At 40.3% G+C, this 27,431-nt stretch overlaps 1 protein-coding gene across 2 annotated transcripts; it reads right to left on the bottom strand.

Annotated features, from left to right (window-relative positions):
• Positions 1-1,415: 1,415 nt before the first annotated feature.
• Positions 1,416-24,206, bottom strand: ptgs1 (prostaglandin-endoperoxide synthase 1). 2 transcript variants are annotated; one of them, XM_036144062.1, is made up of 11 exons: positions 23,938-24,206; positions 23,761-23,844; positions 18,381-18,497; positions 18,074-18,214; positions 10,840-10,983; positions 10,583-10,764; positions 10,135-10,218; positions 7,632-7,878; positions 5,048-5,334; positions 3,006-3,153; positions 1,416-1,935 (listed from the first exon to the last, which is right to left on the bottom strand). In XM_036144062.1, the coding sequence occupies exons 1-11, from the start codon at positions 23,942-23,944 to the stop codon at positions 1,595-1,597; spliced, it is 1,782 nt and encodes a 593-aa protein (XP_035999955.1). In that variant the 5' UTR covers positions 23,945-24,206; the 3' UTR covers positions 1,416-1,594. The 2 variants fall into 2 exon arrangements, with proteins under 2 accessions (XP_035999955.1, XP_012733889.2); XM_012878435.3 differs by having other exon boundaries at positions 23,761-23,838; positions 23,938-24,204.
• Positions 24,207-27,431: the final 3,225 nt, after the last annotated feature.

The following is a 27,431-nucleotide window of genomic DNA, read 5'->3' as shown; positions in this document are numbered from 1 at the left end:
GGTCTGGTGAACAATAGCAGGAGCAGCAAACAGGAGGTGGAACCGGTCATGTCAGGGGGATAGAAGGGTCCAGCACTGTGGCCCTGGAGAGACGCCTGCTGAGGGACTTAGGCCAGTGAGCCGGTTCCGCAAGATACTGGACTTTTAGGGATTTTAAAGGACTTTTAGTGGCAAGACTTTTATTTTTTACATTTATTTCATTGTAATACATTTGCACTGGCATCTCCACCTGATAAAGAACCTGTTTGACATATAATCCAGTGGAACCAGCAGCTCCCAGAGCTCCCCTAATGAATAAATTAAGTCAACCTCCTCGATGCCGATGTAGGTGCTCTGTGAAGGTCTTAAAGGACAGCAGTGAACAAACACCATCATTCTTCATCGCTCAGAGAAAGACCCAAAAAGTGAAGGCAGTTTGGTACATAGTCAAACTACGTACGGAGTACAGTTAAGTTTGTTAAAAGGATACCGTACAAGAGCCAGCTTGAAGCGGGCGCTTTACCGGTCCATTGTGGTAAAGAGAGAGGAGCCAAAAGGCGAAGCTCTTGATTTACCGGTCGATCTACGTTCCTACCCTCATCTATAGTCATGAACTTTGGGTCCGAAAGAACGAGATCCCGGATACAAGCGGCTGACATGAGTTTTCTCCGTAGTGTGTCTGGGCTCTCCCTTAGAGATAGGGTGAGGAGCTCAGTCATTCGGGGAGGACTCAGAGTAGAGCCGCTGCTCCTCCACGTCGAGAGGAGCCAGTTGAGGTGGCTCGGGCATCTGGTCAGGATGCCTCCTGGACGCCTCCCTGGTGAGGTGTTCCGGGCACGTCCCACCGGGAGGAGGCCCAGGGGAAGACCCAGGACACGCTGGAGGGACTATGTCTCCCGGCTGGCCTGGGAACGCCTTGGGATTCCTCCTGAGGAGCTGGCCCAAGTGGCTGGGGAGAGGGACGTCTGGGCCTCCCTACTGAAGCTGCTACCCCCGCGACCCAACCCCGCATAAGCGGATGGATGGATGGATGCCATAGAAGAAAGAAAATTAAAAGTACTAAATGTGAAATACAAGTATTTAACTCAATACAACAACTACTTAAACATAAGTGAATAGAAATGTCCCCTCTCCAGCAGGAGCTGGTGGTACAGTCCAATTCACCCTCTTTGTCAGGGCAAACGCCCAGAGAGGGTAGAATTGTGAGGTGTGGCCATGGTTTTGGCAAATCACAAAGTGAATCATCATAATTACCTGAAATAAAGGCTTGAAAACATGCATTGGTTTGTAATTTATCTATATAGCGTGTTTCATTTATTGAATTGAGCTACTGAAATAAATTAACATTTCAATAATATTCTCATTTATTGTGCCGTATAATAGACAAAGTCACATTAAGTTAGGAAAAGGTGAAAAATACAAATACAAATATGAGAACTTTCCAATAATGCCTTTAATGGAAATCATTTGACTTATCCAATACAAGATCTGATATGATATCTGTATGTTTGGGAGGTAGATCTTCTTAATGACCCGCATACCACTGAATGAAAAGTAATAATCTGAATAAACACCTTTAGAATACCGTTTCTATTGTTCAGAGGGTGGTTGTTGATCAAAGTTCAGTGGAAGGCTTCCTCTCCTCCTCGTTTCGCGGGACATGGAAATCCACGTACGGACACCACTTGGTGTTCAGACAGACAAGTTTCTTCAGAGTGGAGGTTTTGATGATGTTGAAGCCCGTCTCACCCCCAAAGGTGCTGGCCTTCCAGTATTCAGGGGAGTTGATGGGGTTCCCAAGCAGGCCTTTTAGGGAGAAGGGGGCACCCATCTCCACCATGCTCTCTCCAAATATAGAGCTGGGTCGGGTTTTCTCCAGCAGGAGGCCGGGATAAAACTCCAGGGCGTCTATGTCTCCATAGAGCTCCTCTAAACCCCGAGCCATTTCTTCATCACCTGTTTGCAGAAAATGAAACAACAGTAAACTTAATTCTAATTTTCTGACACGTTGATCAGTGTTGCTGGTAGCCTCGATAGGTGAAATCTCTGAGTAGGCATAAAAACTGCAATATGTGGTGCACCTTATTTTATATGGCTTTATTCAGTGGGATAATGTATTCTAACAGATGGCAGCAGAATAAAAATGTATATAAATGAAATATATATATATAGGTATATAGATGTAAATACAATAAAAATGCAAGCGTCAGACACTATGGCATGTCATTGCAGTTGGGCTCATCTTCTGACACCTCAAGTAGGAGGAATTGATCTTCAATTATTATCAGATGGAGGATAAAAGTGAAAACTATTGCAATATTTTAAACATATTAGGTCTCTTGTAAGGGAGAACTCATGTCTCAATCAGATTACCTGTATAAATAATTGTTTAATAATAATAATTACAATAATACAATTGAAAAAAGTGGAGAAAACAAGAACACATTCAAGAAATACGCTTTTACAAAAATCTCAGGTGACGACATTACTGGAACTCATAATAATTTGCTTTAAATAAACAATAATGTTTTATATAATCATTTTTTCTTGAGGCTCGGATTCTCCATGAATATTTAATTATTTTTTATTAGTATTCTTATGCTCTAGGCTATAACGACTGAGTGACACAAAGGGACTTCTTATTTTCATAAAAAAAATTTGCAGCTGCTGTTCAAAACTAGAAAGACAAGAGAAAATGCCATTCAACTGAGCTTGATGTCTGCTGCTTTGAATGAGTGTGGAAACTTTTACAAGAAAATTGCTCTTTGCTCAAACCTAACCCTATAACCAGAGCAATAACTAGTACATTTAAGACAGTGGGAACAAGACAAGCATATTGGAGTCCCTGGGTCTCCATAAAAGCAGTTAAAAAAAAAAAAAGGCATAACAGTGCCTATAATCCTACAGGCCTGGCTCTGTTGCATGCTGCAAAAACTCATAGAGATACCTGCAATCACCGCTTGCTGTGTATGTATGCGTAAAACATAGCAAACAAATATATATGGGTGTGGTTTTCACCAGCTTACCGGTTAATTCATAAAAAGATGAGTAGGGCTTAAGGTTAAACCTTTTTCTGTATTGATTGAAAGGTTGCAAGCGTGCAGCCCTGGAATCTCTGATGACCATTTCTGCCACTCTGAGCACCGCCTGGTGAATGTTGCGGCCGCCGCCTATCTGAAAGACAAGACAGTAAATCAATATGTACAATTGTTTTAAATAACAAATAAGAAGGGAGACTGTCCCCTTTTGCTCGATGGGTTGTGGCACCCAGTCAGACAGCTCCTCTGCCCACTGAGCCGCAATGTTTGCGTCAAACCATAGAAATATCAATTGGAATTTTAAATCATTTGAAAATGACTAATTCTAGTCCATACAAATCACAAAATCTTTTGACATATGCCTTTCTGTGTTACAATGAGAGGTTTGCAAGAAGCCTTCCCTTGGTTTCTCCAGACGAACCTCTCATCAAGTGAATAGTCTGGCCAAAACGTTTTCTCCACGAGGCATTTGGGCAGCTAAAAAAATTCAAATCAACCGTGAAAGTGTAAACTTTGGAGGAGGGTCTTCACACTTGGCCTCCACCCTTCCTGTGTATGACTCTTATTCGTATTTAGCGGCGTTACTCTGGTGAGGAACTCTGGTATTCTAGCGGTTCATAGTAGCACTGACCCCATCTCTTGTGTCAAAGAAACTTCCCCAGCATGAATGGGAGTGGACAAAAGTCTTCCCAGATTGATGCCAGAAGCTTGTTGCTGCTTGTTGGTGAAGGTGCAACATGATAGGGGACGTACAGTCATAACAGTGGAGGTCTGTGTACATATTTGAGCCTGTATATATGACTTTAACCATGTGTTAATTAGAGAAAATCCAAAATGAATTCAGTCTTGTGCATCCAATTCTTCCACCAGCTGAAGCCCCTAATTTAATGTCACAATCATACCCAGGATGCGTGGATATAACTCCTCTCCCCAACCAATTCCCAAGGGTTTATCGACACAAATAAATAGTAAAATTTACCAAAAACATAATCAGCATTTGATCAATATGAATTTCTGTAAGTGGTAGAAGACTCTTGCTGAAATATAATGCAAATATACATAAGCCCTCAAATTCTGCACACCTGTTAAAAGGCCAAGTTTTCATGCTGTAAAAAGGAGACAATTAAAATTTTAGAGCCTTTAGAGTGACACATATATCCCTTCAAATATACTGACTAAAAAAAAAAATCTGCTGGGAGGAGGAATGTGAAAATGTAACTCCAATAACCTGCTTGCATGTGCATGCCCATGTTTTATTTCATTTTTAGATTCTATTTCAGCATTCAAGTCTTATTAGGTACTCCCCTGCCATCTTTTATTGTGAACCAGATTAAGCACAATTAGAGCTCACTAAAACATTTCCTTGTCATTTTCTTATTTGCATCCTTCAGCTAAAGTGAGAGACTGCAGGAAGAACCCAAAGGATCTATGCAGGATCTCATTGATGCAAAGTCATGAGTACGGTAAAGGCTAAAAGGAATCCACGGCATTTATGGCACAGTAAGGACAGTCATCCGTAATCGATAAAGAGAAAATCAGTAGCGCACGCAACTTACTCATTTAAATAAGGCGGGCCAGATCGGTTTCGTAAACATTGCGGACGCAATCTTTGAAGATCACCCGCAACGCGCTAACTTATTGTACCCGCAATTTGATTTCATTTTTTTATTTCATGCCTATGCAGTGCAGCGCTCCTTATTTGGAATCTTGAGGATCATGCCCTAAATGAGTTTTGAAATAACTTACCTTTACATCACAAATACCTGGCATTTTTAACACGGGTGTGTCAACTTGCGAGAGCCATGGCGGTTAATGATTGGTGTAAGTACATTTTGATGCATAGACATTTTTCCCCTCAAGCTTAGCCCCAAATGTGCTTTTAAGACAAAAAAAGCGAATTACCAAAATGACTTGAAGTGCAACTCCTCAGTTCTTCTATTTACCTACTACATATTTCCCTCAACTGTCTTTTGAAGCTTGGCGGCTTCATGCGGGATCGAACGCATAAACGGTGACCTGCTGCCACATACCTGTCCTGCAGGCTGTCGAGAGAAAGCGTCCACCAGCTTCTCCACGCCGTAATGCATCAGGATGGAGGTGTTGTATAAGAACTGGGAGTACGGGAGTTCATCTCCATCGATGAGGAAGCTGTCCGGCATGAGAGGGTGCCAGTGGTAGAGGTAGCAGAACTCCAGGGCGATGCGATTGGTGTACTGGAAACGCACACCGAAGAGCAGGGAGGGGTCGTACTTGAGCTTCAGGTAGTAGCCGCTCAGGTGCTGCACGTACTCCTCTATTATGATGTTGATGATCTCACCTGGGAATTAAAAGGGCTTTTAGTTTATGTGCCGAAGCAAACGAAAGGGCGAGTAGATACTGATCAGGTTAATGATGGGGCAAAACTAGCCTGACATGGTCATACTCAATTCTAGTCAGAATTTGAGTCTGATACTGCTCCATAGAGCTGTGATTATGGGGCGTGTTTCGAACGAACCAGGAAAAAAAATTCCTCTGACCTGAATTGGATAGACCTACAACCAATAAGAGCAACGGAGTGTGTGACGTATGTTAAGCGACGCATCGTTGTTGTCAACGGAACAGAACTCAACTGTTAGCCTAGCATAAGAAGATGAGCGTTAACGATTTTTGTCGGTGTTGCAAAAAGAATGTAAGGATCCAAGGAGTCCTTCAACACATGAACCTGTCGATATCTTCTAGAACAGACCTAATAGCAGAATCTACACGCCTCAACTCTCCAGTGGCAGCCATTGTTGTTGTAAACGAATTCAACCCAAGCGCGCTTTGGTGACGTGGTTGATTACGTTACTGTTGATCATCTGTCCATCATCGTATAAAGCCCGCCCTGACAATTTGATTGGCCCGCCAGATATTGGGCGAGCATACTCGCGCTACTATTGAGCAATGCCAGACCGAACTTCCCGACCTAAAACGTTGTGGGCGGGACTAAGTTCGGAATGGCACCCAGGCTAAGGCAAAACGTGAAAACTTTGCAAATCCCTTTGCATCAAACGTTTAAGGAGCTCAGCTGCAGACGCTAATATTCGGGTACATTGTGACCTTCCTGGAGGCCTCTGCTGCACCACGCCAGTGGTAATGTGAAAGGATGTCTAAGGTCCCTGGAAACTGAACTAAAACACTAAAATCCTGCATTATGCTTTTTTAACACTGTTGATTTAAACTTTATTTGCATTTTCAGCACATTTTTAACTCAATTATTCTGTAGTGGGCATTCATCAATGGCCCTGTTTATCCCCACACAAATCCAGGTCCAGACTAAACTGATTAAAAACAAACTTTCATTGAATTTGAGGCCAGCAATGATTGACAAAAACATTTAGTTTTCCACCTGCGGGCCTTGAGGTCACTAGACAGCATGAAAATGATCTGCTGCAGGCGTCCACTATTCACTAGTCTCCCTGAACATTTCAGAGCGATACGTTATGTTGAATTATGATGCAAAGCATTCCAACTTTGTGACAGATAGATAAGTGAGAATGTTTTAGTGAAGCCATCAGGTGGAGTAAATTCACAATCTGAAAAAAAAAAAAATCATTGCTTTTAGATCAACTTCCTTGTTTCTACATATAGAAAGCCCACAGAGAGAATCACTTATTACTTTGTCTTTAAACAAAATATGTAATAGCATGGAGCTGGAGAAATATCCAACCACCGCTTATTCCAATATGACGAACTGCAACGCATTTAGCACGTTTTTGTTTCGGCTTTTTATGCGAAGCTGCCGTGCCATGAATGATGAATTCTGTGCTTTAAACAGTAGCAATGGTTGTCATATCGTCATTTGATATGCACGTCTACTGCTTACTGTTAGACAGCACAAATTATTATTAATTACATGTTAGAAAGCAGCAAAGCAAAAACAATGGCTCATTCAAAAGCTCTTAACATCATTTAGAGTTGTTGGGAAATTGAAAAAGGCTCAAAATAATCATCATATTTTTGAAAAAACAAAATATTTTGTCAAGATGCTTGTCGGTTTTTGATTGGTTTGCAGACTTTACGTTGTTATTTTTTTAAAAATTTCATCTAACATGTATGAATGCACATTAAAGGAGGGATCACGATAAATACTTTCTTCACAGCACTGTATATTTCAGGACAGATTTTGGCATAACACCTCAATATTAACAAGGAGGTATGGGGAATTATCCTATCTCAATAAGAATTAGACTCTTGAGACTAAATCAAGAGTTTAGGAGGTTTTAACAAATGTCTTGCAACTGCTAGAGGAGCAGTTTTTTTTCCTTATAGCCCTGATGGGCTCTTGATCGTCTTGCCGATCAAGAGCCCATCAGCGCTGATGTGTCTATAACCGTTTCTCTGACTTTAGTGGATTAAATAAGTTGTAGTATTCTTTTCTGTTTCAAGCGTCTTGCATCTAAAGCAATATTTAAAGTGGGGGGTCGCCCGAAGGGTAAAACGAGCTGGGTCCACCGAGGGTGTTCCACCGCTGATCGGGTGCGGTAGTTTATAACAATACAACATATTTTCCTTACAATAAGACAATAAGACAATGAAAGAAAGGACTTACCAGTAATCAAAACGTAAAATGAATGTTTTTGAAGTCATACTCACCAATGATGATAAGTCTGGCAGTCTGGAAAAGCTGCTCATCATCCCAGGTCGGATGCTCCCCCTTCAGGATGTCACACACTCTGTTGTGCTCCCGCAGCCAGATGGTGGCATACACGGTGAGGCCCGGCACGAGCCCGAACACCTCCTGACCGATGGCCAGACGCTGCTCAGCAGGGAAACCTTCGGGGTACACCATGTGCACCGGGACCTCGGACACCGTCGGGGGGTACATCTCCCCATTAATCAGCTGGAGAGGGTGAAACATTAAGCTTTCCCTTCATTTCAGTTTCTCTGGCAGGAATAATCAGCACGTTATTTATCAAGCTAGGTTTGCTGTGACCTGGGGAAGACCACGAAGTTTGACTAACATTTTGCATTTCATCAGAAAAACAATCTTAGGAGTGGTTTTCAGATAAAGAAGTCACTCTTAAATTAAAACTTAAGATAATCTGTTTTTTGCTCCCGCCTGCGAACGAGTTTCTGTTATCGAACACGGTCACTGTTATCTTGACATCGTTCTATATCATTCTAAGAAGTCAGCATGTAACAGGAAATGAATGTCTTTATTTAACACCCTTTAACCACATTTCTCAAGTTAACACGCCCCCAGAAGGGGGTGATGAACAGCGTGCCTCAAAATTATGTTGAACAAAAGCAATTATCAGGCTAGAAAAGTACGATACAATGAAGTGTTTTCTAGGATTCACTATAGGAACATTACTCAAATAGCTACTAAATTCTTATACTTAAAAAAAACTATCAATAAAATAACTCTTCTGAATTCTCAGATGTAGTACACTTGTAAAGTTTGTTAATTTTCTCTCAGTAGATTAAATAAGCAACACAATTAAACCAAAAAGACATAATTGCAACATGAAATGTTGCTTCATCAGCTGAAGGACAGAAACTTTGAGTTCACATGCAGATCATTATCACCGACATTATATTTTTAGATGTTTTTAATAATGACAAACTTGAAGTGTTTCACGCAGAAATGAGACGCCATTATTTCCCCTTAAAAAACATTATCTGTGTCATGATCCTCAGAACTTTGAGTTTTTCAGGTTTTTTTGTACCTCAGCATACTTCTTATTTTTTGTGCCATCCTGTCATTGTTTTCCCAGTATTTTTATCATCTGAATTGGTTTCCCTGTTTCATGGGTAAACATTTTGCATCATTCTCCAGCATATCTCCCCTCTCTGCTTTCCCCTTAGCTGTAACCTGCTAATAATCAGCGGCCGGGTTGACGTTCATGTTACTACCCCAGCTTAAATACCTCCTAGTTTAGCCAGCCGTTTTCTAGAGCCACCTGTTTTTAATTTATCCTTTTCTGTTCATTTTAAATAAGTAAACATTTACAAGATACCCTTCCCGGTGCAACCAGGATCTGAATCCAAGTCCCTCCATAAAAACGACCCGTTACCTCTGATATTATAGCTAAAATAATTACCGGTCACAATTAATATTGACAGCTATTCTCTTTTGAGGATTCCTCAAGGGTTCCTGTTGGTTGTGAGGAAAATATGTAGCGGCCCAGATATGATTGGACAGACAAACCTGCCAGAGCCTCAACCTTTTGATTTGATACCATACCACTTTATTTCTAAAGCCCTTCAACATCAACGTACCAACTGAGCAAAGGGCTGCCTGACATGTGGTGGCAGCTCATTCCACGTTTTAGGAGCTAAACCTGAAAGGCTCTGTCTCTTATCTGAATTTAGAAAATGTCTTTGGGACAATGAAAAGTATCTGGACAGTTGATCTAAAAGCATGAGATGGCCTGTAGGTGTAAAGCAGTTTGGACAAGTGAGGGGCAAGACTATTAAAATCCCTTCTAAGCTGAAGGGGAAGGCAGTGAAGGAATGCTTGAACCGGAGTTATGAGCTCTCATCTCCTTGTACCGGTTAAAAAAATCACGTAGCAACATTTTGTACTAGTTGGTGGCATGAGAGGGAAGCCTGAGAGTTACTATGATTCAGGAGATGATGAAAGCATGGATCTCTGTTTCTTGGTGAAGTCTAGACAGTCTAGGAACTAGATTTTTGACATCATCAGATAAAAGACATGTAAGTCAGGTTTAGGCTAAGGTCCGTTTTTCCACCTAAATTAGTGATGCTGGAGGAACGGTAAAAGGAAGGGATACAGTTGGAATCACTGGAATTAGAAAGGACGACTTTTGTCTTTTTTTTTTCAAATCAAAACGAAGGAAATCCGATGCCACTCATCCCCTGATGACTCAGAGACAATCAAAAAGAGGCTAAACAGAACCATCATAATGATTTACAGGGAAATAGACCTCACAGTCATCAGCATATGAGTGAAATGGCACATGCAACACTTTCTAAAAGAGAGAACAGGAGAGGAGCAAGGATAGAGCCCTGAGGTACCCCCTCCCCCCTCCTGGGACGGTAGCAGGAGCAAATGTAAAGTCATCCATCATGACACAGAAACTCCCATCAGAGATGCAGGACCAACAGCTTGTCCGACATTATCCATTCTTACCTGATATTTTAGCTTTCCGTCTTTATGAAGCCGAAGCTGGTGCTGTCTTTCAAGTTCTTCTCCGTATATGTTGCTTGCATCCACCTAGTTAAGTAAAAGCATATCGATCCGGCCTTAAAATTTAATAAAAGTGGATCATAATTCAAATCAATTCAATGTTATTTATATAGCGCCAATTCATGTAACATGTCATTTCAAGGCACTTTCCCAAGTCAAATTCTTGACAAGCAGCATTCACTCCTCCTGAAGGAGCGCGGAGCCACAGTGGACAGTCATCTGCATTGCTGATGGCTTTGCAGCAATTCCTCATACTCAGCAAGGATGAAGCCACAGTGGAAAGACAAACTCCCCTTAAACGGTTGATCTTTACCATTCTTAAATTGCATATTGTACTCACTGAATAATATAATTTCTGATAACTCTAGAAGGTTAACCAGCTATATCTCACCCCATGTCCCAAAGCCTTGGTGAAGCCTGCGTCGACTTTGTGACTTGTCTTGAAGAACTGGTGGGTGAAGTGTTGAGCCATGAAGGCAAACATCAGATTGGTTCCCTGAGGATCCGGCCTGAACTCCGTCCTTTTAAAATACCTCTCACTAATCTCTTTGATGTCAGGAAGAACGGGTTTTCCTGAGGAAAAAACACTCAAGTTTAAGATCTCCCAGCAAGGAAATTAAGTGGTCTGAAGTTGTTTTAAGGCCTCACCTTTGGTTCCCATTGGCAAAGGGCAGTCTTCGGGTACAGGAGGGAGGAGACGGGTGTAGTAAGAGAGGTTGTTGTACGACTCCCAGTTGATGTAGCCGTACTTCGTGTTGTAGGTTGGAGGGCTTGGAATGAGTTCATTCCTGACTGTAACAAGAAAAGGGGGTCAGTTTATAGTTTATATGAGTTTTCAGACCTTATTCGTGTCACACAAACTCTGAAAACATGAAGGAGAAAATTAACTGAGCTGATACTTTAGATTATTGACAACTGTGCCATCTGAAAAAAAAAAAAAAACGGGCCAATAAAGCAGAATAAAAAGAAAGAAAGCAATTTGTTGTAAAGACAAGAACATGATGATTTACAGGATGAAACATTACTCTGTTCCTCGTAAGATTACTGAGATTACTATAAAAAAAAAGCTGTCTTACAATTTCAAAACCAAAAGACTGTGTATTGAAGAACACCAGACTAGTGTTAGGCTAGCTAAGCTCCCCTGTTATCGTTTTTTAAGTGTGAGGTAGGCACTGAGCCGTGGCTTTTAATCAGACTGGTGTCCTTTTTTCCATCAAGCCATTACAGCCACCTGCTTAATTCTTGCACGGTTGGTAGCGACTGCATTCAGTGTGTGAAAAACAAGGTACATCATGCTTTCCATGATCACAGGACAACACAAAAAAGCAACCAGGCATGAAATTCACTGATCATCCTTATATGCATGTTTTTGGAACAGTGGTCAGTTCTTGAGAGCCACCGTCCTACAACAGTTAAATTTGTCCCTGGTCCGACACACCTAAATCTCTTTTATTACCTTTTTTTGCGTGTGTTCAAGTTCTGCATGTGGCTGACACAGAGACATTTGTTTTTATTAATGGGTGTTTGACCAGGAATGCATCTAAAAGCTGCAGGACAATGGCTGTTGAGAAATGAAGTTACAGACCCCAGTTTGGGGATTAGGGGGAAGATGGGAGTACCCAGAGAGAACACAAGCATGCAGAGGGAGAACAGGAAAACTGTAAAAAGAAAGACCAAAGCCAGGATTTGAACCAACCTTCTGCCCTACTGCCCTAAAGTAAAGAATCAAAATGCATTTTTTTGTGTCAATAAATGGATCTGTTTTGCAGCGGATTTCAGAGGATAACATCCCCATTTAGCATCAACTTTCAAAACACAGTAAAGCGGAGAGAAAGAAAAAGCCCCACGGGCATTAGACATCGGTGCCCTGTTGAAACGCCAACCTTATCAGTGTAAAGGTTCAGTGAGTAGTCAAAATGTCTAATAAACACGTTTGCTGACTCCACGAGTACCCTGCGTTTAATAAGCAATCTCTCCTTATCTGGCAGTTGCTTTTTAGAATTAGTTACTTCTATATTACACCAGTTTAATGGTGGTGTTGACTTTCCAGTAGAGTCGCTATATGGTCAGGATGCAAATGCTTGCAGTGCCACACGTGCTACCTCAGCACTACACAACGATTCAGCTGGATGCTCTGCATGATGCAGCTGCAAAAGTTGGCTCTGAATATTTTAGCTCGTGCTCTTTTAAAAAAAAAAATTCATCTTCTCTGCTTCAGTCTTTTCACGGTTAAGATGGTTTTATCAACACTGAAGGAATATAGGTTGATGCCGATATAGAGGTCAGCACGCTTTCATCAGCGGTTAGGCAGGTAAAACACGCACCTCAATGATGACTTTGATCTCCAAAGTTGCATTCGGTTGAAAACAAAAAAAAAACGTTTTTTTTCCACATATTTGGACATCTGGGTATTTGATATAAATTTTAACAATACTGAAAAATCAGAGTTATAAATAAAGGCTAAAAACTGAAAAAAAAGATCTTTAAAACCGTTCTGCTTAATGTTATTAAAAATCCATTTCTGGCAAAGAATAAACCTGGACACTTGCCCGGCTATTTATAGGATTTTGTTTCTCAGCCTTTTCAACGAGGTTTGCTATATTAAACACATTTAAAACTTCCTGTTTGTGGTAAGGCGTATTGTGTCACTTCCTGTTTTCACGGTGTGAACTACGGTCTGTTGCTCCAGACTCTCTCGCTTTTATCTTTTATCTCTTTGCTGTAACATCTGTTTCTAACACATAAGCACTTTTAAAAATATTCTCTGTAGCTGCACATCGCCCTTGGGAACTCCTCGTGTTTCACACGGTTTGCTTTTTTAGCGTGGTAAAAGGGCGTTAGCCTAGCTTTAGCTCCACAATGGCTTCCCCCCTTACTCTCTCCTCCGCTTCTCCGTCTCTGTCTAAGTCTCCCCCTATCTCCCCCTATCTCTGTGTCAGATTTTTAGTGATAATGGTACTTGTAATAAATGTAGTGTTTTTGCAGCTTTGGAGGGCCGTAGTTTAACACACCTCTCTGCAGCTTCTGTACTGTTACCCATCCATTATCCTATTGAGACGGTGTCTTTCCCACGGCCAAAACTTAACAGATCAAAAACTGATCTAAAAGGAACAAATCATAAAAATCTAATGAAAATCAATACGGCTCACCTTGAACCAAAAAATAAAACAATTAAATGTGGTCTATTAAATATAAGGTCTCTCCCTCCAAAGACTTTGTTAGTTAATGAATTGATTTCTGATAAACAGATTGATTTATTTTGTCTCGCAGAAACCTGCCTACAAGAGGACAACGTTAGTATAAATCAGTCAACTCCCTCCAATTATTCAAATTTCCACATTCCCAGATCTGTGGGAAGAGGAGGAGGAGTGGCAACCATCTTTCAGTCTGATTTATTAATTAGTCCCAGGCCAATTAATAACTACAGTTCTTTTGAACATTTAAACCTTCAGTTTCCCTCATCCAAATTGCAAAGCAATAAAACCTCTTCTCTTTGTTGTTTTGTATCATCCACCGGGCCCTTACTCTGTTTTTGGATCAGTTGTCAGACTTCTTATCGGATTTGGTGATAAACACTGACAAGGTTATTATAGTGGGTGATTTTAACATTCATGTTGACACAGAATGTGATAACCTTAGTGTAGCCTTTAAAACTATCCTAGATTCAATTGGTTTTGCTCAAAATGTTCATAAACCGACCCACTCTTGGCTCCACACTTTAGACCTTGTGCTGACTTAAGGCATTGATTGTGAAGAATTAACAGTATTCTCTCACAACCCTGTCCTATCTGATCATTTTTTAATAACATTTAAGTTTAATCTAACTGAGTTCTCCACCCCAAAAGAGGGTTCCATTATAGTAGATCTTTATCGTAAAATGCTGTATCAAACTTTAAAGAGTCTGTCCCCCTCTTAATATCGTCAGTATTGCAGAAATACCCAGCAGATAGCAGCAATGTTGTTTCTTTCCATTCATAAATAGATGTCTTTGTTAACGGTGTGACTTTGTCATTGCGTTCTGCATTAGACAATGTAGCTCCCTTGAAAAAGAAGGTGATTATTCACAGGAAGCTGACTCCCTGGTTTAATACAGAGCTGTGTTCCTTGAAGCACAATGTTAGGAAATTGGAGAAAAAAATGTTGCTCTACACACCAAGAGGAATCCTACCTAATCTGGAGGGACAGTCTATTGTTGTATAACAAGACCCTTTGCAGAGTTAGAGCAGCATATTTTTCATCATTAATTTAGGAGAACAAAAATAATCCTAGATTTCTCTTCGATACAGTTGCCAAACTTACACAGAGTCATAGCTCCATTGATCCATCCATTCCCTTAGCTCTTAGCAGTAATGATTTTATAGGATTCTTCATAAATAAAATTGATTCCATTAAAAACAAAATAATTGGCATCCTCCCAAACATGATTACCTCGTCCTCAGTAAATGAGGCAGCGTTGGAGGAATCTTTAGAATCTGCACAGTGTCTGAACTGTTTGGAAGCAGTAGAGCTTTCTGAGCTATCTAAAATTCTAGCTTCATCTAAACCTTCTACCTGTATGTTAGACCCAATCCCAACCAAGTTGTTTAAGGAGGTATTCCCTTTGATCAGTGGCACTATTTTAGACATGAATAATCTATCCTTAGTAAATGGATATGTACCACAGGCTTTTAAAGTAGCTGTTATTAAACCTTTACTTAAGAAACCATCTCTTAATCAAGATGAGTTAGTAAATTACAGACCTATATATATAATCTTCTTTTCTTATCTTAACAAGTAGTTGCTAATCAACTTTGTGAACATTTACAAAGTAATGAACTACTTGAGAAGTTTCAGTTAGGCTTCAGAGCTCATCATAGCATTGAAACAGCTCTGGTGAAGGTCACTAATGATATTCTCATGGCCTCAGATAATGGACCTGTGTCTATACTTGTCCTGTTAGATCTCAGTGCTGCATTTGATACAGTTGATCACAATATTCTCTTAGAAAGACTTGAGCATACTGTAGGGATTAAGGGGAAAACATTAGGCTGGTTTAAATCTTATCTGTCGGACAGATTCCAGTTTGTTCAAGTTAATAATAAATCTTCCTCAAACTCTAGGGTCACCTGTGGAGTACCACAGGGTTCAGTCCATGACAGCATGGGATTAATTTCCACTGTTATGCTGATAACACTCAGCTATATTTATCCATAAATCCTGATAATTCCAATCAATTACTTCGACTGCAGTCATGTCTTGATGACATCAAAAGCTGAATGACTTTAAATTTCCTGCACTTAAATTCTGACGAGACAGAAGTTGTAATCTTTTGACCAGAGTCCTCAAAAAATAAACTTCTTAATCAATCACTTAATCTGGATGGCATTAACTTGGCCTCTGGTAATAAAGTTAAAAATCTTGGTGTTATTTTTGACCAAGACATGTCATTTAAATCCCATATTAAACAGGTTTCCAGAGTTTCCTTTTTTCAACTCAGGAATATCGCCAAAATTAGAAACATTCTGTCCAGGAGTGATGCTGAAAAACTGGTCCATGCATTTGTTACTTCAAGGCTGGACTATTGTAATTCTTTACTATCAGGAAGTCCACAAAATGCAGTTCAAAGTCTTCAGCTGATCCAAAATGCTGCAGCAAGAGTTCTGATGAAAATCAACAAAGGGGATCATATTTCTCCAATTTTAGCTTCCCTTCATTGGCTTTCTGTTAATTCAAGAATACAATTTAAAATTCTTCTTCTAACGTATAAAGCCCTTAATAATCAAGCTCCATCATATATCAGAGCTCTGGCTACCCCGTATGTTCCTAACAGAGCACTTCGCTCTCAGACTGCAGGTCTGCTGGTGGTTCCTAGAGTCTCTAAAAGTAGAATGGAAGGCAGATCCTCTAGCTATCAGGTTCCTCTCCTGTGGAACCAACTTCCAGTTTTGGTCCATGGGGCAGACACCCTGTCTACTTTTAAGACTAATCTTAAAACTTTCCTTTTTGACAAAGCTTATAGTTAGAGTGGCTCATGTTACCCTGAGCTACCTCTATAGTTATGCTGCTATAGGCTTAGGCTACTGGAGGATATCTGGGCCTATTTTTCTCACTTTTTACTGTTCTCCAGTCTATTGTTTGCTAGTTTTGCATTGCATTGCATTGAAATTACTGTTGCTCTCTCTTTTTTGTTCATAGTAGGTACACCTGGTCTGACGTTCTGTTAACTGTGACATCATCCAGGGAAGACACATCACCCGCTATTACAATCTAATGTAGAACAGATTACTGGATCAATGTGTGCTTCTGTGCTTTTTGTCTGTCTTGTTGTGTCTCTGCTCTGTCTTCTGTAACTCCCAGTCGGTCGAGGCAGATGACCTTTCATGCTGAGCCCGGTTCTGCTGGAGGTTTTCCTTCCCGTTAATGGGGAGTTTTTCTTTCCACTGTTGCTCCATGCTTGCTCAGTATGAGGGATTTCTGCAAAGCCATGGACAATGCAGACGACTCTCCCTGTGGCTCTACGCTTCTCCAGAAGTGAATGCTGCTTGTCAGGACTTTGAAGCAATCAACTGGGTTCCCTTATGTAGGACATTTTTGACCAATCTGTATAATATGATTGGATTTGACTTTGTAAAGTGCCTTGAGATGACGTGTTTCATGAATTGGTGCTATATAAATAAAATTGAATTGAAAATTTAATTAAAACAACTGCCTATATGCCCGGTTTAGTCACCCGAGCAACTTCACTCCGAAAGCAGACTGTAAAATGCTAAAAGACATCTCCGATTGTCCTAATTTGTTGTCAGGGGACCTAAATCATGCTGTTGCTACTGTGGTTGCAGAAGTTTAACATTCATTGGAGATGTGCACGGTGGAACCCTTTTCGCTCTAAGAGAAAACATTAAGGCTAGACTAGAGTTTACCAGAGAACCCAGACAAAGACCAGGATAACGTTCTTTGAATGGATGAACATAAAAAAGATGTGTTATATATTATTCGGACACCAAAACTAAGGACATGTTTGGCATGAACCAAGTAGCATTTCAGGATATAAGAACTTCATTCGACCTGTAACACATGAGGCAGGAAGTTTCATGGATAGTTGAGGCTTTACTGTAACATGCAGCAGGACTGAAACAGCTCACTGCCACATAATCATGAATACCCTCCCCTCTGATAGCAAAACCACAATAAGACATGAGATACGCTCAAAACCAACAGGAGGCTTGATAACGGCAAGAAAGCAGGAAGTAGAGAGAACAAAGAGCAGAAAAGGGCCAGACTAGGCAAGGCAAGTTTGTTTATATAGCACTTTTCAGTAACAAGACAATCCAAAAGACTAAGCAAAGTAAAACAGGAAACTACTTGTAAAAAAACATGCAAATGCAAACGGAATAAACTCAGCAGCAACATAGTTAAATTGTTAAAAAATATTTAACATTTTTTGCAGGTATTTTTTTACAGCTAATATTTTACAGGTTTGTGTTTGCATAAGACAAACTGAAAAACTGCAACCTGTTGCCAATCAGGCCTTTGAGTAATTTCCGTTTTGGTCTTTAGATCTGTTGCATAGGTTGCTTGAGTGAGTTCGAGTGTTGTTGAGCTTATGTTTTACAAGACATATCTCCTTTAAAATCTCAAGAGACATAACACGAGTTGTGTTTAGTTAAAGCTGAATAAAGCCCTCATTAAAAAAACAAACCAAAAATAATGACGTCTGAAACTTTGTGGACGGAGAACACGTTTTTGAAACCCAAATGAAGAAGACAAGTTTTAGTCTCTGCCAGATAATCGTCCTTAGTCAGCATAATGGAAATAAACTGAATTAGAGGACGGGAAAAAGGTGCATTATCTGTCCCAGTTTAGGTGTGCTGAAAGACGGAATGGTTTAAATGGCTAAACTTACCAGTCAGCACTATTCTCATGAAGGTGTCTCGCAGAAAAGAGTTGTTTATAATGCTCCAGAACCACTGGAAGTGAGTCAGGAGAAAATGAATCACAGAGGGACTGGGCTTCAGCATCAAACGGATCCGGGTCCAGAACTCCGCTGTACAGCAAAAAACAAACAAACAAAGAGCAAACCATCTCTTTTTACTCAGAGAAGCACCGTCAGAAATAGAAGTAATGTGCAGACGATACAACTTAAGACCTGTTTCAGCAGAAGCATCCAAACCACAAACTGCTCTTAGATGCACAAACTGTTATGTACTCACGAACGGTGCAGTTTTCTCCGTAGAAACCTGTGTGTGTGCAGTCACAGTTGTAGTTGTCGGTACCGAATCGCACACACACACCTCTATTCTGACAAGGGTAGTAGCAACATGGATTCACTGGAAAAAAACCAACAAAAAACAAGGCACAGTTTGCAAAGTTTTGACTGATTATGCTAAGGTATGTCCTGTCAATGTAAACCAAACAGATCAATTTGAGTTTCAACATCGTCACTGAGTCAGTATTTGGCTCTTTTAGCTTTTACACCTCATAAGGCGCTAAACCAAAACTTCTAAACAGCACTGTCAACACAGCATCCGCAACAGAAAACACAAAGAACATCCAGTAGCAAGAGAGGAGAACAGAAACAAGAATAGAAATTTCTCCTGAACGTTATATTAGCCCCAAAACCTGAAAGAATACATGATGCGAAACACCTTGCAGATGGTTTTGCATCATCTTAGAGGGCCTTTTATGCATTTTAACATCTTATAGATGGCTAAAAGGCTCAAAAGGCCCACTTAAGGGCACATAACAGCTACTTCATCATCCATCCATTATCTATACCCGCTTAACCTTGCAGGATCACAAGGAGGCTGGTGCCTACGTATGTCCAGAAGTCACTGGGTGAGAGGCAGGGTACACGCAGGACAAACCAGCAGTCCTACACGGGGCAACACAAGACAAACAAACCTACATGCACACACACACTACTAATACCTATGGGGACATTAGAGTAACCATAGACTGTGGGAGAAATGCCCCAGAGAAAATCCGTGCTTGCACAAGGAGAACGTCGCTCCATGCAGAAACACCCTTCAGCTGGGATTCGAACCCAGGACCTTCCTGCTGTTTGCAACAGTGCTGCAAACGTCTCATCAGGTGTGCAGAGTGACCAAAAACATAAAACAGAGATGAGGACACCTGAACCAACTATCTGAGAGCTCAAACCATGCTAAAATGAGACATGTCGGGCTCTCATATATAAAGTCACAAAGAGTAATTTGGTATTTAGAAGTACTTTTTTGCAGAGAAGTCAAAGTTTTATTAGAATTTGCTCAATGCAACGCTGCTAAAAGGCGAAATTCACACCTCTTTACTCTAGTGCCCTCCCCTTCTGCATTCAGAAGCTTCAAGTTACTCTTTCTTGCATGACATGACTTTCAGACCGTCCAGTGACTCAGTGAGATAGTGATAGCGAGTTCTGACAGTACAGAAACACACACACACACACACACACACACACACACACACGCACACACACACATACAAATTACAGCCAAAACCACAGCATCGTTCTGCTCTATCACCATCGTAGCTGAAAATTTTAAACACACGTGGCAAAAACCACTAAAACATTTTAACTTCAAGCTGTCGCCTCTCGGTAGAACACAGTCATTTTTACAGGAACTCACTGTATGTGCACAGCTGGCAATGTCTCTGAGGTTCTTATCCTGAAATGCTACTTGGTTCATGTTCCCACAGTCCCACCACTTCCACATATCTTTAACACTTGCTGTGCAGGGGCTTCCTGCCCGGCCTCGTTAATAGACGTTAAGTGCGATAAAGTGACTTTGCTTCGGTGTTTCTTTTTCCTTATTAGCTGCTTAGATAGCCCAGTGAACAAGAAAGTGTCATTTTCTAATAGCAGAACGCAAACAAATACGCAACGTTTTGCCTTTAAAATTCACTTTACAGTCATTTATGCAGGTCATGCATTTTCCTGCTGTTGCACACTCAGCCCAAACCTTTCTATTATACAGTCACATAACCTCATTAACAGCATTTCTTTGGTATACTTTGTTGAGTGTCACTTTCTGTAACCTATGAATCTGTCTGGCTGCAGTCCTACTCTGGTTGCACTCTACAGTTGTGTGGATTTTAATGACAGTACATCTATTCCTACTCCTAAAAACGTCAAAGCTCTGTAAGGTTTGAGGCAGGGCCGGATTATCCATAAGGGCCAGTGGGCCAGTGCCCAGGGGCACCAACCATGGGGGGGGCACCACATGACACATGCTTTAAAAGTATATTTTTCATAAATTGTAATATTATTTACTTGAAATTGTTGAAAGACCATGCATTATTCGTTTTGTGAACACTGATGTCACAATAATAATAAATGATAAATAAATCAAGATTAGGCTACATGATCTATCACTCCCCCTCCCCAATCTGTCATAGTTGAGCTGGTCCACAAGTATGTGCAAATGTATCGTCTTTTTTAACGCTACAGAAAATTAATCCAAAATTAACAGACATCAAAAGCTGTCTGTTAATTTTGATGTTTGAATATTGCTCACTGCTCATATGCCTACATGTAGTTGTGTAAGTTAGTAAATAGTAAATTACATTACAGAAATCCCCTTGATTATGTCTGATGTTTTTGACCGGAGGACAGCACGGGTAAGGGGGGGGGGGGCTTTGAGGTATAGTGCCCAGGGGCACCACATTGTCTTAATACGGGCCTGGTTTGAGGCAATTGTTACTTGCAAAACGATATTGCAGAACTATACAATGGTGAGCCTTACAGATTGCATGACAAATGATTTTAGTCACGCATTATTTGTGCCTTTCAGACTTCTTCTTTTTCATGTCTGCTTTATTTTTAAACTCATTAATGAAACAGAGTTTTAGAATGAAAGAAACGCTACGGCTCTTATGTCATTTAAATCATAAAATGTGTGGCAATGTTTTAAATAAGAAGCTACTCTTAAGCTCCCCACTGTTCCTTTCAAAAGAAGGCACACTCCTTTTCACATTCTGTCGCATTACAACGACAAACCCTTCATCTTTTACCGGAAAAAACTACACATGGTCTCAGAATATTCTCCAACTAAAAATCAGAAAAATGAGGCCTGCACACTGCTTGTATTTAGCATGTTTCATCTGATACTGCAGAATAAAATCCATTACCGAGTCTTTGGAAAATAGATAAGTACAAAAAAATATGTACAAAATTAACAAATAGAACTGAAGCAGAATGAGATTTTAACTGAGAAATTGACATCTTCTTAAATGAAATATGTAAGGTACAACACAAAGTTTTGTTCCTCGTGTTGGCCATGTATTTTGCGTTCATTTTCTATCGTAAGTAGGGACACAAAATTACTTTTTACTCAAAAACAGACTCGGGCACACCAATAACTCAAACCTGGCTGAATAAATCAAAAGTTTAGAGCAAGGAAGTTGATGTTTTTGTTACTGGAAATAGACCAAAACTAGTTTCTGGACCAAAAAAATTAGAAAACATTTGACCAAAGTACTTGGGGGAAACTGCACACCTTCCTTTTACTAAGGTAAACGTCTGAGACCCTTTTTCGGACATAAATTAATTGGGGCTTTCTACTTTGCTTCATGTAAATATTGCCCATTTGATTACGTTTAACACGAATGAAAATAAAGAAATTCATAGTAAAAAAAAATGTTCATTAGTAATTGGAAACAAAAAATAAAAATCGTTTTCCATGAGTACCTTCACCTGCGTGAGTTTGACCTGTGGAGCAAAAAGGTTTGGACAACACTGGTCTACCTGAACCAGCAGACCAGACAAGCAGCCAAAAAGCACCCATCACCCCTGGGGAAGCTGCAGAGACTAACCGTTTAAAAATTAGTCTTAAAACTTGAGGCAGGTCAGCGATCTTACACATTGGATAGCGATGAGCCAAACTACACACCTTACAAATTGATCCATCCATCCATCTTGACATCCTGGTCTGAGATAATATAAGATAAAAAAAAAAACCTGTACACTTCACATCGGAATGTAACAAAATAGGTAAAAAGTTAAAGGGTGTGAATCCTTATATATTCGTCTGATTTTGCTCTTTATTTCCCCTCTCTTAAAGGTTTCAGATCTAACAAATTTTGATATCAGACCAAGATGTCAAGAAATGACAGAAAAAAAAGCATTTTGAAGTAGGCTAAATAATCTCAAAAATCACCATATAATAACCTGTCCTAAAAAAATCTGAGAACAGATGAGAAACAAAGTCATTGACATCTGACTTTGGGAAGGGTTACATCCTTCCTAAGGCTTTTGGACTCCAGTCAACCACAGTTACAGCCATTAGACGCAAAAGGAGAAGACATGTGGGGGTCAGGAGCTTTCTCTGCGACTCATCCAGGAAATGATTAATAAAACAGGAACTGCATTTAAAACACTGCGGGTCCCACAGCATCATTTCAGGTCAATGTTAATCTTCCAGCAGTAAGTGATTAAATGAACTCTGCTGTTTATCACTAAATCTTGAAGGATAATATTCCTGTCATCACCTCACGACATACAGTAAAACACATGGTCTTTGACCTTCTCGTGTCATTCATCATCCAATTATATTAACTCATGACACCCGTCAAACAAAGTCACACCACTGTCACCCGTGTGAGAGACACGGCTGTTTCTCACACGATGCAAATAGAAGAGTCAGACAACAAGAAGAAGACAAAGCAATAATATCACAAGGCCTTTGCTGCAGGAGAATAAGACAACTGCTGACCTTAGTTTTAATAAATCTGTTTTAAAAAACTGATCAATGAGTTCACATCCAGGCCTTATTCTCATTAATTTAGGTTGTTATTTATTTTATTATTTTTTTTACATTTGGATTGTTTGGATGGTTATCTGTAAATTTTCACACAATCCAACCCTCTCGGACCTAATACACGCGTCCAACACTGGGTCACCTCCAGGTGTCGTGCTGCCACTGCCACCCTTCGTTCTTTACGCAGATATGCGTCAAAGCAGACATGACAGCAGATTTACTTTAACGTACGCTAACGATTCTGTGGTCAGTCTGCGTCGAAAGAATGAAAGCAGCCACGGCCCAGTGATCGATGACTTCATTCATGGGTGTGAAGACTCTTACCTCCAATTCAACACTGGGCAGACCAAAGATGTGGTCTGCCCAGTGGACACCACGCATACACAAAGTCGTTTCAATCAAAGGTCCGACGCCTGGATTTGGTCATTCTTAAAAATATCTGGGGACTGCCATTTATGACACACTGGAGATGAGCGTAAAGCTGTGTGTGAGAGGTTCTCATCAGTGTCTGTTCTGTTTAAGGAAACACTCATACCGTACTTTCATATTGACCAAACTATAATGGCGACGCTATATCCTGCTTTTGCTGGATCGATTTTTATCTTCTTCAATGGGAAAGAGAGAGGCAAAGAAACATTATTTCACTAATTATGTGACTTCTGAAGATAAATGGTTGGACCAGAACTTTTTAGAAGCTTGATACACATGGAAGGGTTTTTATTATAATATAATTTTTTTTTTTTTTTTTTTTTTTTTTTTTTTTTTACCAATTTAGACTATTTTGTTCAGATCAGAAAAGTTGAGGGGTGTGAATACTTTCGCAATAGAAACCGCTCACCAGGACTTGAGTCAGAAGCACCTGAGGAAGAGCTCCTCGGCAGCATCACAGCCAGCCAGATGGAGAAGAGGCTGAACCCTGCACCTATTTACAGAGAAAGTATTAATGAATACACGGTTCTCTGATGTAACTGTAACAGTTCTTCCAGATAATGTACTTTATAGCTTTAGCACTCACCTTTCATGGTTGTTTGGGTGAAATTAGAGTCGTCTGAAGAAAATGTGTCACAGCCGGTGCTTTTAGAGAGAGCTGAAGACTGCTTTCCTCCATCTGACTATTAGAGTCTTATTGGTTTTTAAGATATCAACTTTGCGCAGTAACACTGCGCCTCCCACTTCCTCTATAGATTTTGCTGTTTCTTTTTTTTTTTTTTTTTTGCTGTTTCAGTAGTTTATGCTTTTACTACGAGGCCGAGAATCAAAACTAATTGGCATCCACTTTAATCAGACGAAACCCAAAGTGCTTGCAAGTTAAAAAACACAACGTATTTTTATTTATTAATTCAAGCATGCAACATTGGCTGGAAGCAGGAGGCCTAAATGAAAGAACATTGTCTCCCCCTACTGGCGCATTTACATAACATCTCTCATCAAAGTGAGCTTTCAGAAGTTTGTGTTGTAAACGTTGAGGCTAACTGAGGCTGCTTATGCAGGATACGTATTTTATTTATTTATTTTTATTCAGAAATTGTAATTTAACACCTTCATGCACAAAGTAATTTTAATCAAAGCTGAGACCATTGACGGTGTATATTATCATAAATGCCTGGGGGCTATCATAAAGGCAAATTGAAGTTTGAAGCCAACTGAGGCTGTATGTAAAAAAGTTTATCAGCTTCTGTTCTGTTCTGTTCTGTTCAGCCTTTTATATTGACCGGACCATGGGCATGTTTTATCACGCTTTTACTCAATCTGTTTGATCTTCTTCATTGGTGTCATTAAATGCTTTAAATCAAATAGTTTAACGGTTATTTAGAGTAATTGGTGTGCTGCAACAATCTCTCCCACTAGCCAGATACAGTAGAAAGCTTCTTCCATTTTAGAAAAATGGTTCCCATCCTCTATACAGAGAGTTGTGGCCTCTTCTTAATCCCCCAAAAATGCAGAATACGTTAGAAAAGCAGCTTTCTTCCTACAACTGTTAAAACTTGTGTGAAAACCTTAAAAATAAACTATTTCGTAGATGTTAAAAAACAATTTCAAAGGCAAGATGTGGAGCTGAATTTTAAAAAACTCACATTTTTTTTAACAATAACATTCCTATTTACAACACAGGTCTTTTGATAGATTTCTAAAACTGGTTGTTTCTTTTTACCAGGAAATCATCAGTTTGACAAATTATCCATGGCTAAATACCAGATTCAGGAAGAGCTAAACTAAAGCGGGACTTTAAAGCTACAGTTGGTAATCCTGTTCAGAAACACTTTTTCTTATTCTGGGCGAAATGGTCTTTCCATTGTGAGAGTAATCAATACATTATGTATTCAGAAAAAGGAACTAAACAAATCAGACCTCTGTGAGAGCAGCAGGCCTGTAAAACGTCCGACCAATCCCTGCCATCCGGACCCAATGAAATGAATTGGTCCTGCCCACGCCCCCCTCTCTCCCTCCAGTTCCCGGAGGATCACATTATCCATTGGTTGTCCCACGTACCAATCATTGTGACGCCCTCATGATGCACCATTGTGCGTTACACGCTCCTTGTTAGCTTCCACATGCTGGCTGTGCATGCACACTTCTCGTGTTTATGTATCCGGATAGCGTAGCGGTTAGCTTCGGCGTTAGCCATTCATTGTAGCTGCGCTGCTCTCACTGTGTGCTTTGAAAAGGGGTGAGAGTCACAAAAAGTGAACTGTCTCTCTTTTATGAAAAGGAGAGAAAGGCCTCAGTAGAATGAAACAAGACCAGATTGTATTTGGGTAGGATAGGATGGTCTTGCACATGTGCAGTTATTAAAAAAGGGACTTGTATTAACTACATTTCCAGGAATGATTGTCTGCTCTACCTTTAACTCTTGTAATGTTTTCCCAATTGCCAAACACCTTTTGTCCTTTTGCCTCAAAATGACCCCAAAGTACACGAAGGAGAATTTATGAAGAATTTGCATCCTTCTAACGTGGTGCTTAGAGAGCTGTAAGCATGTTTCAGACCCACAGTAAACCCTGTTCTGCCCCCAGACCAACCTGGTTGGTTTTCTGTTAAATCCAATATCAGAAATGTTTTTTTTTTTTGCCTTTTTCAGAACTGTAGGATTTGGACTTTGACTTTTGAAAACAAAAGCAGTTTGCAGACTTTCAAAGACCCGACTTTATTTTTACTCTCATTCTTAGATATGAAACAGAATGAGACGCATCAGGAACTAATTATTAAATCAGAGTATCCTGCCTCACCAGCTCCTCCTTTTTGGTTCGGGGCTCCTCTTCCCGTTGCCATGGGGTTGTTGGCGCAGGCCCGCTGCCTCCTACAGCATTCCTGGTAATTGAAATCAGATGCGCCTCTGAAAAGAAGAAGAAGAAAAAAAAACTACCCCAGGAGTGGCCTGGAAGCATTTATTTTATGGAGAAGATGTTTAGTTAAGCCATGCTCCCCTCTGTAAATGAGGCTAGGCCCGGCTCTGGTGATTAATACGACGGGTGAAAGCACTGGAGGCTGGTTCCTGGTTTCTTCCTTCCCCTGGCTCGGGTTACAGATTAGCAGACTTCCTGTTCAGTTGTAAAGCCCTCCAATCAGACTGACAGAGCTGGGACAGACGTACGGGCATCGTGTGTTATCTCAGGTGGAGTTTCTGACAGAGCTACACAGCGGCGAGTCCCTCCAGCATCATTTGTTAAACCTGGTTGAAGCTGCAGGTGATGGTGAGAGAGACCAGACCTCCTCTGGAGTCAGCTGGCGGTCCAACCCGAGCACTCAGAATGTTCTCAAAGCTGCACGACCAACGTCAACCACCTAATCAACAGATTAAACAACTTCACAACGAAGACCGAATTTTCAAACTTAGACATGGACACGATGGCTGCATGTTTCGGATCTTCCCTGCAGCAGCCAGAAACACCTGTAAGTATAATTTACTGGCGTGCAGGTGCGCCAGGCGTCCTTCGTTTCCGTACATGAATCATGTCAGATCCAGGCATACGCACTGCAAAAATAGAACTCAAAATAAGAAATTATTTGTTGAAATTAAATATTTTTTCCTTGATTTGAGCAGGTAAATAAGATTATTTGCCAATGGAATAAGATTTTTGCACTTAAAATAGGCACAATTCATCTCCATCATCTTATTTCAAGTGAAGTATATCTAATTATCTTATTTTAGGGGTAAAAACACAAATTCCATTGGCAAATAATCTTATTTACCAGTTCAAATCAAGGACAAATACATTCATTTCAAGAGAATTGTTCTAATTTTTAGTTCTCTTTTTGCAGTGCGTCTTCTTTAAACACCCTGTGATCCCCAAGCCCCCACAAACAACTAGATTGTTGTGCACAGGACTTTATCGGCAACACATATACAACAAACATGTTTGTCTCTTGTGTTTTCCTCCTTGTTCTGCTGCTACCAAGTGGACCGATGGTTAGAAAAACGCACGTTGATGCCGTGAAATGTTCTGTTGCATGGACAGCTGAGGTGGTCCTACTGCTGAAGCTGTTGCTGACAAGCTTTGGATGCAGATG

This window comes from Fundulus heteroclitus, chromosome 12 (genome assembly GCF_011125445.2).
Source record: "Fundulus heteroclitus isolate FHET01 chromosome 12, MU-UCD_Fhet_4.1, whole genome shotgun sequence".
NCBI classification, from domain to species: Eukaryota; Metazoa; Chordata; class Actinopteri; order Cyprinodontiformes; family Fundulidae; genus Fundulus; species Fundulus heteroclitus.
This window is presented reverse-complemented; position numbering and strand designations above follow the sequence as displayed.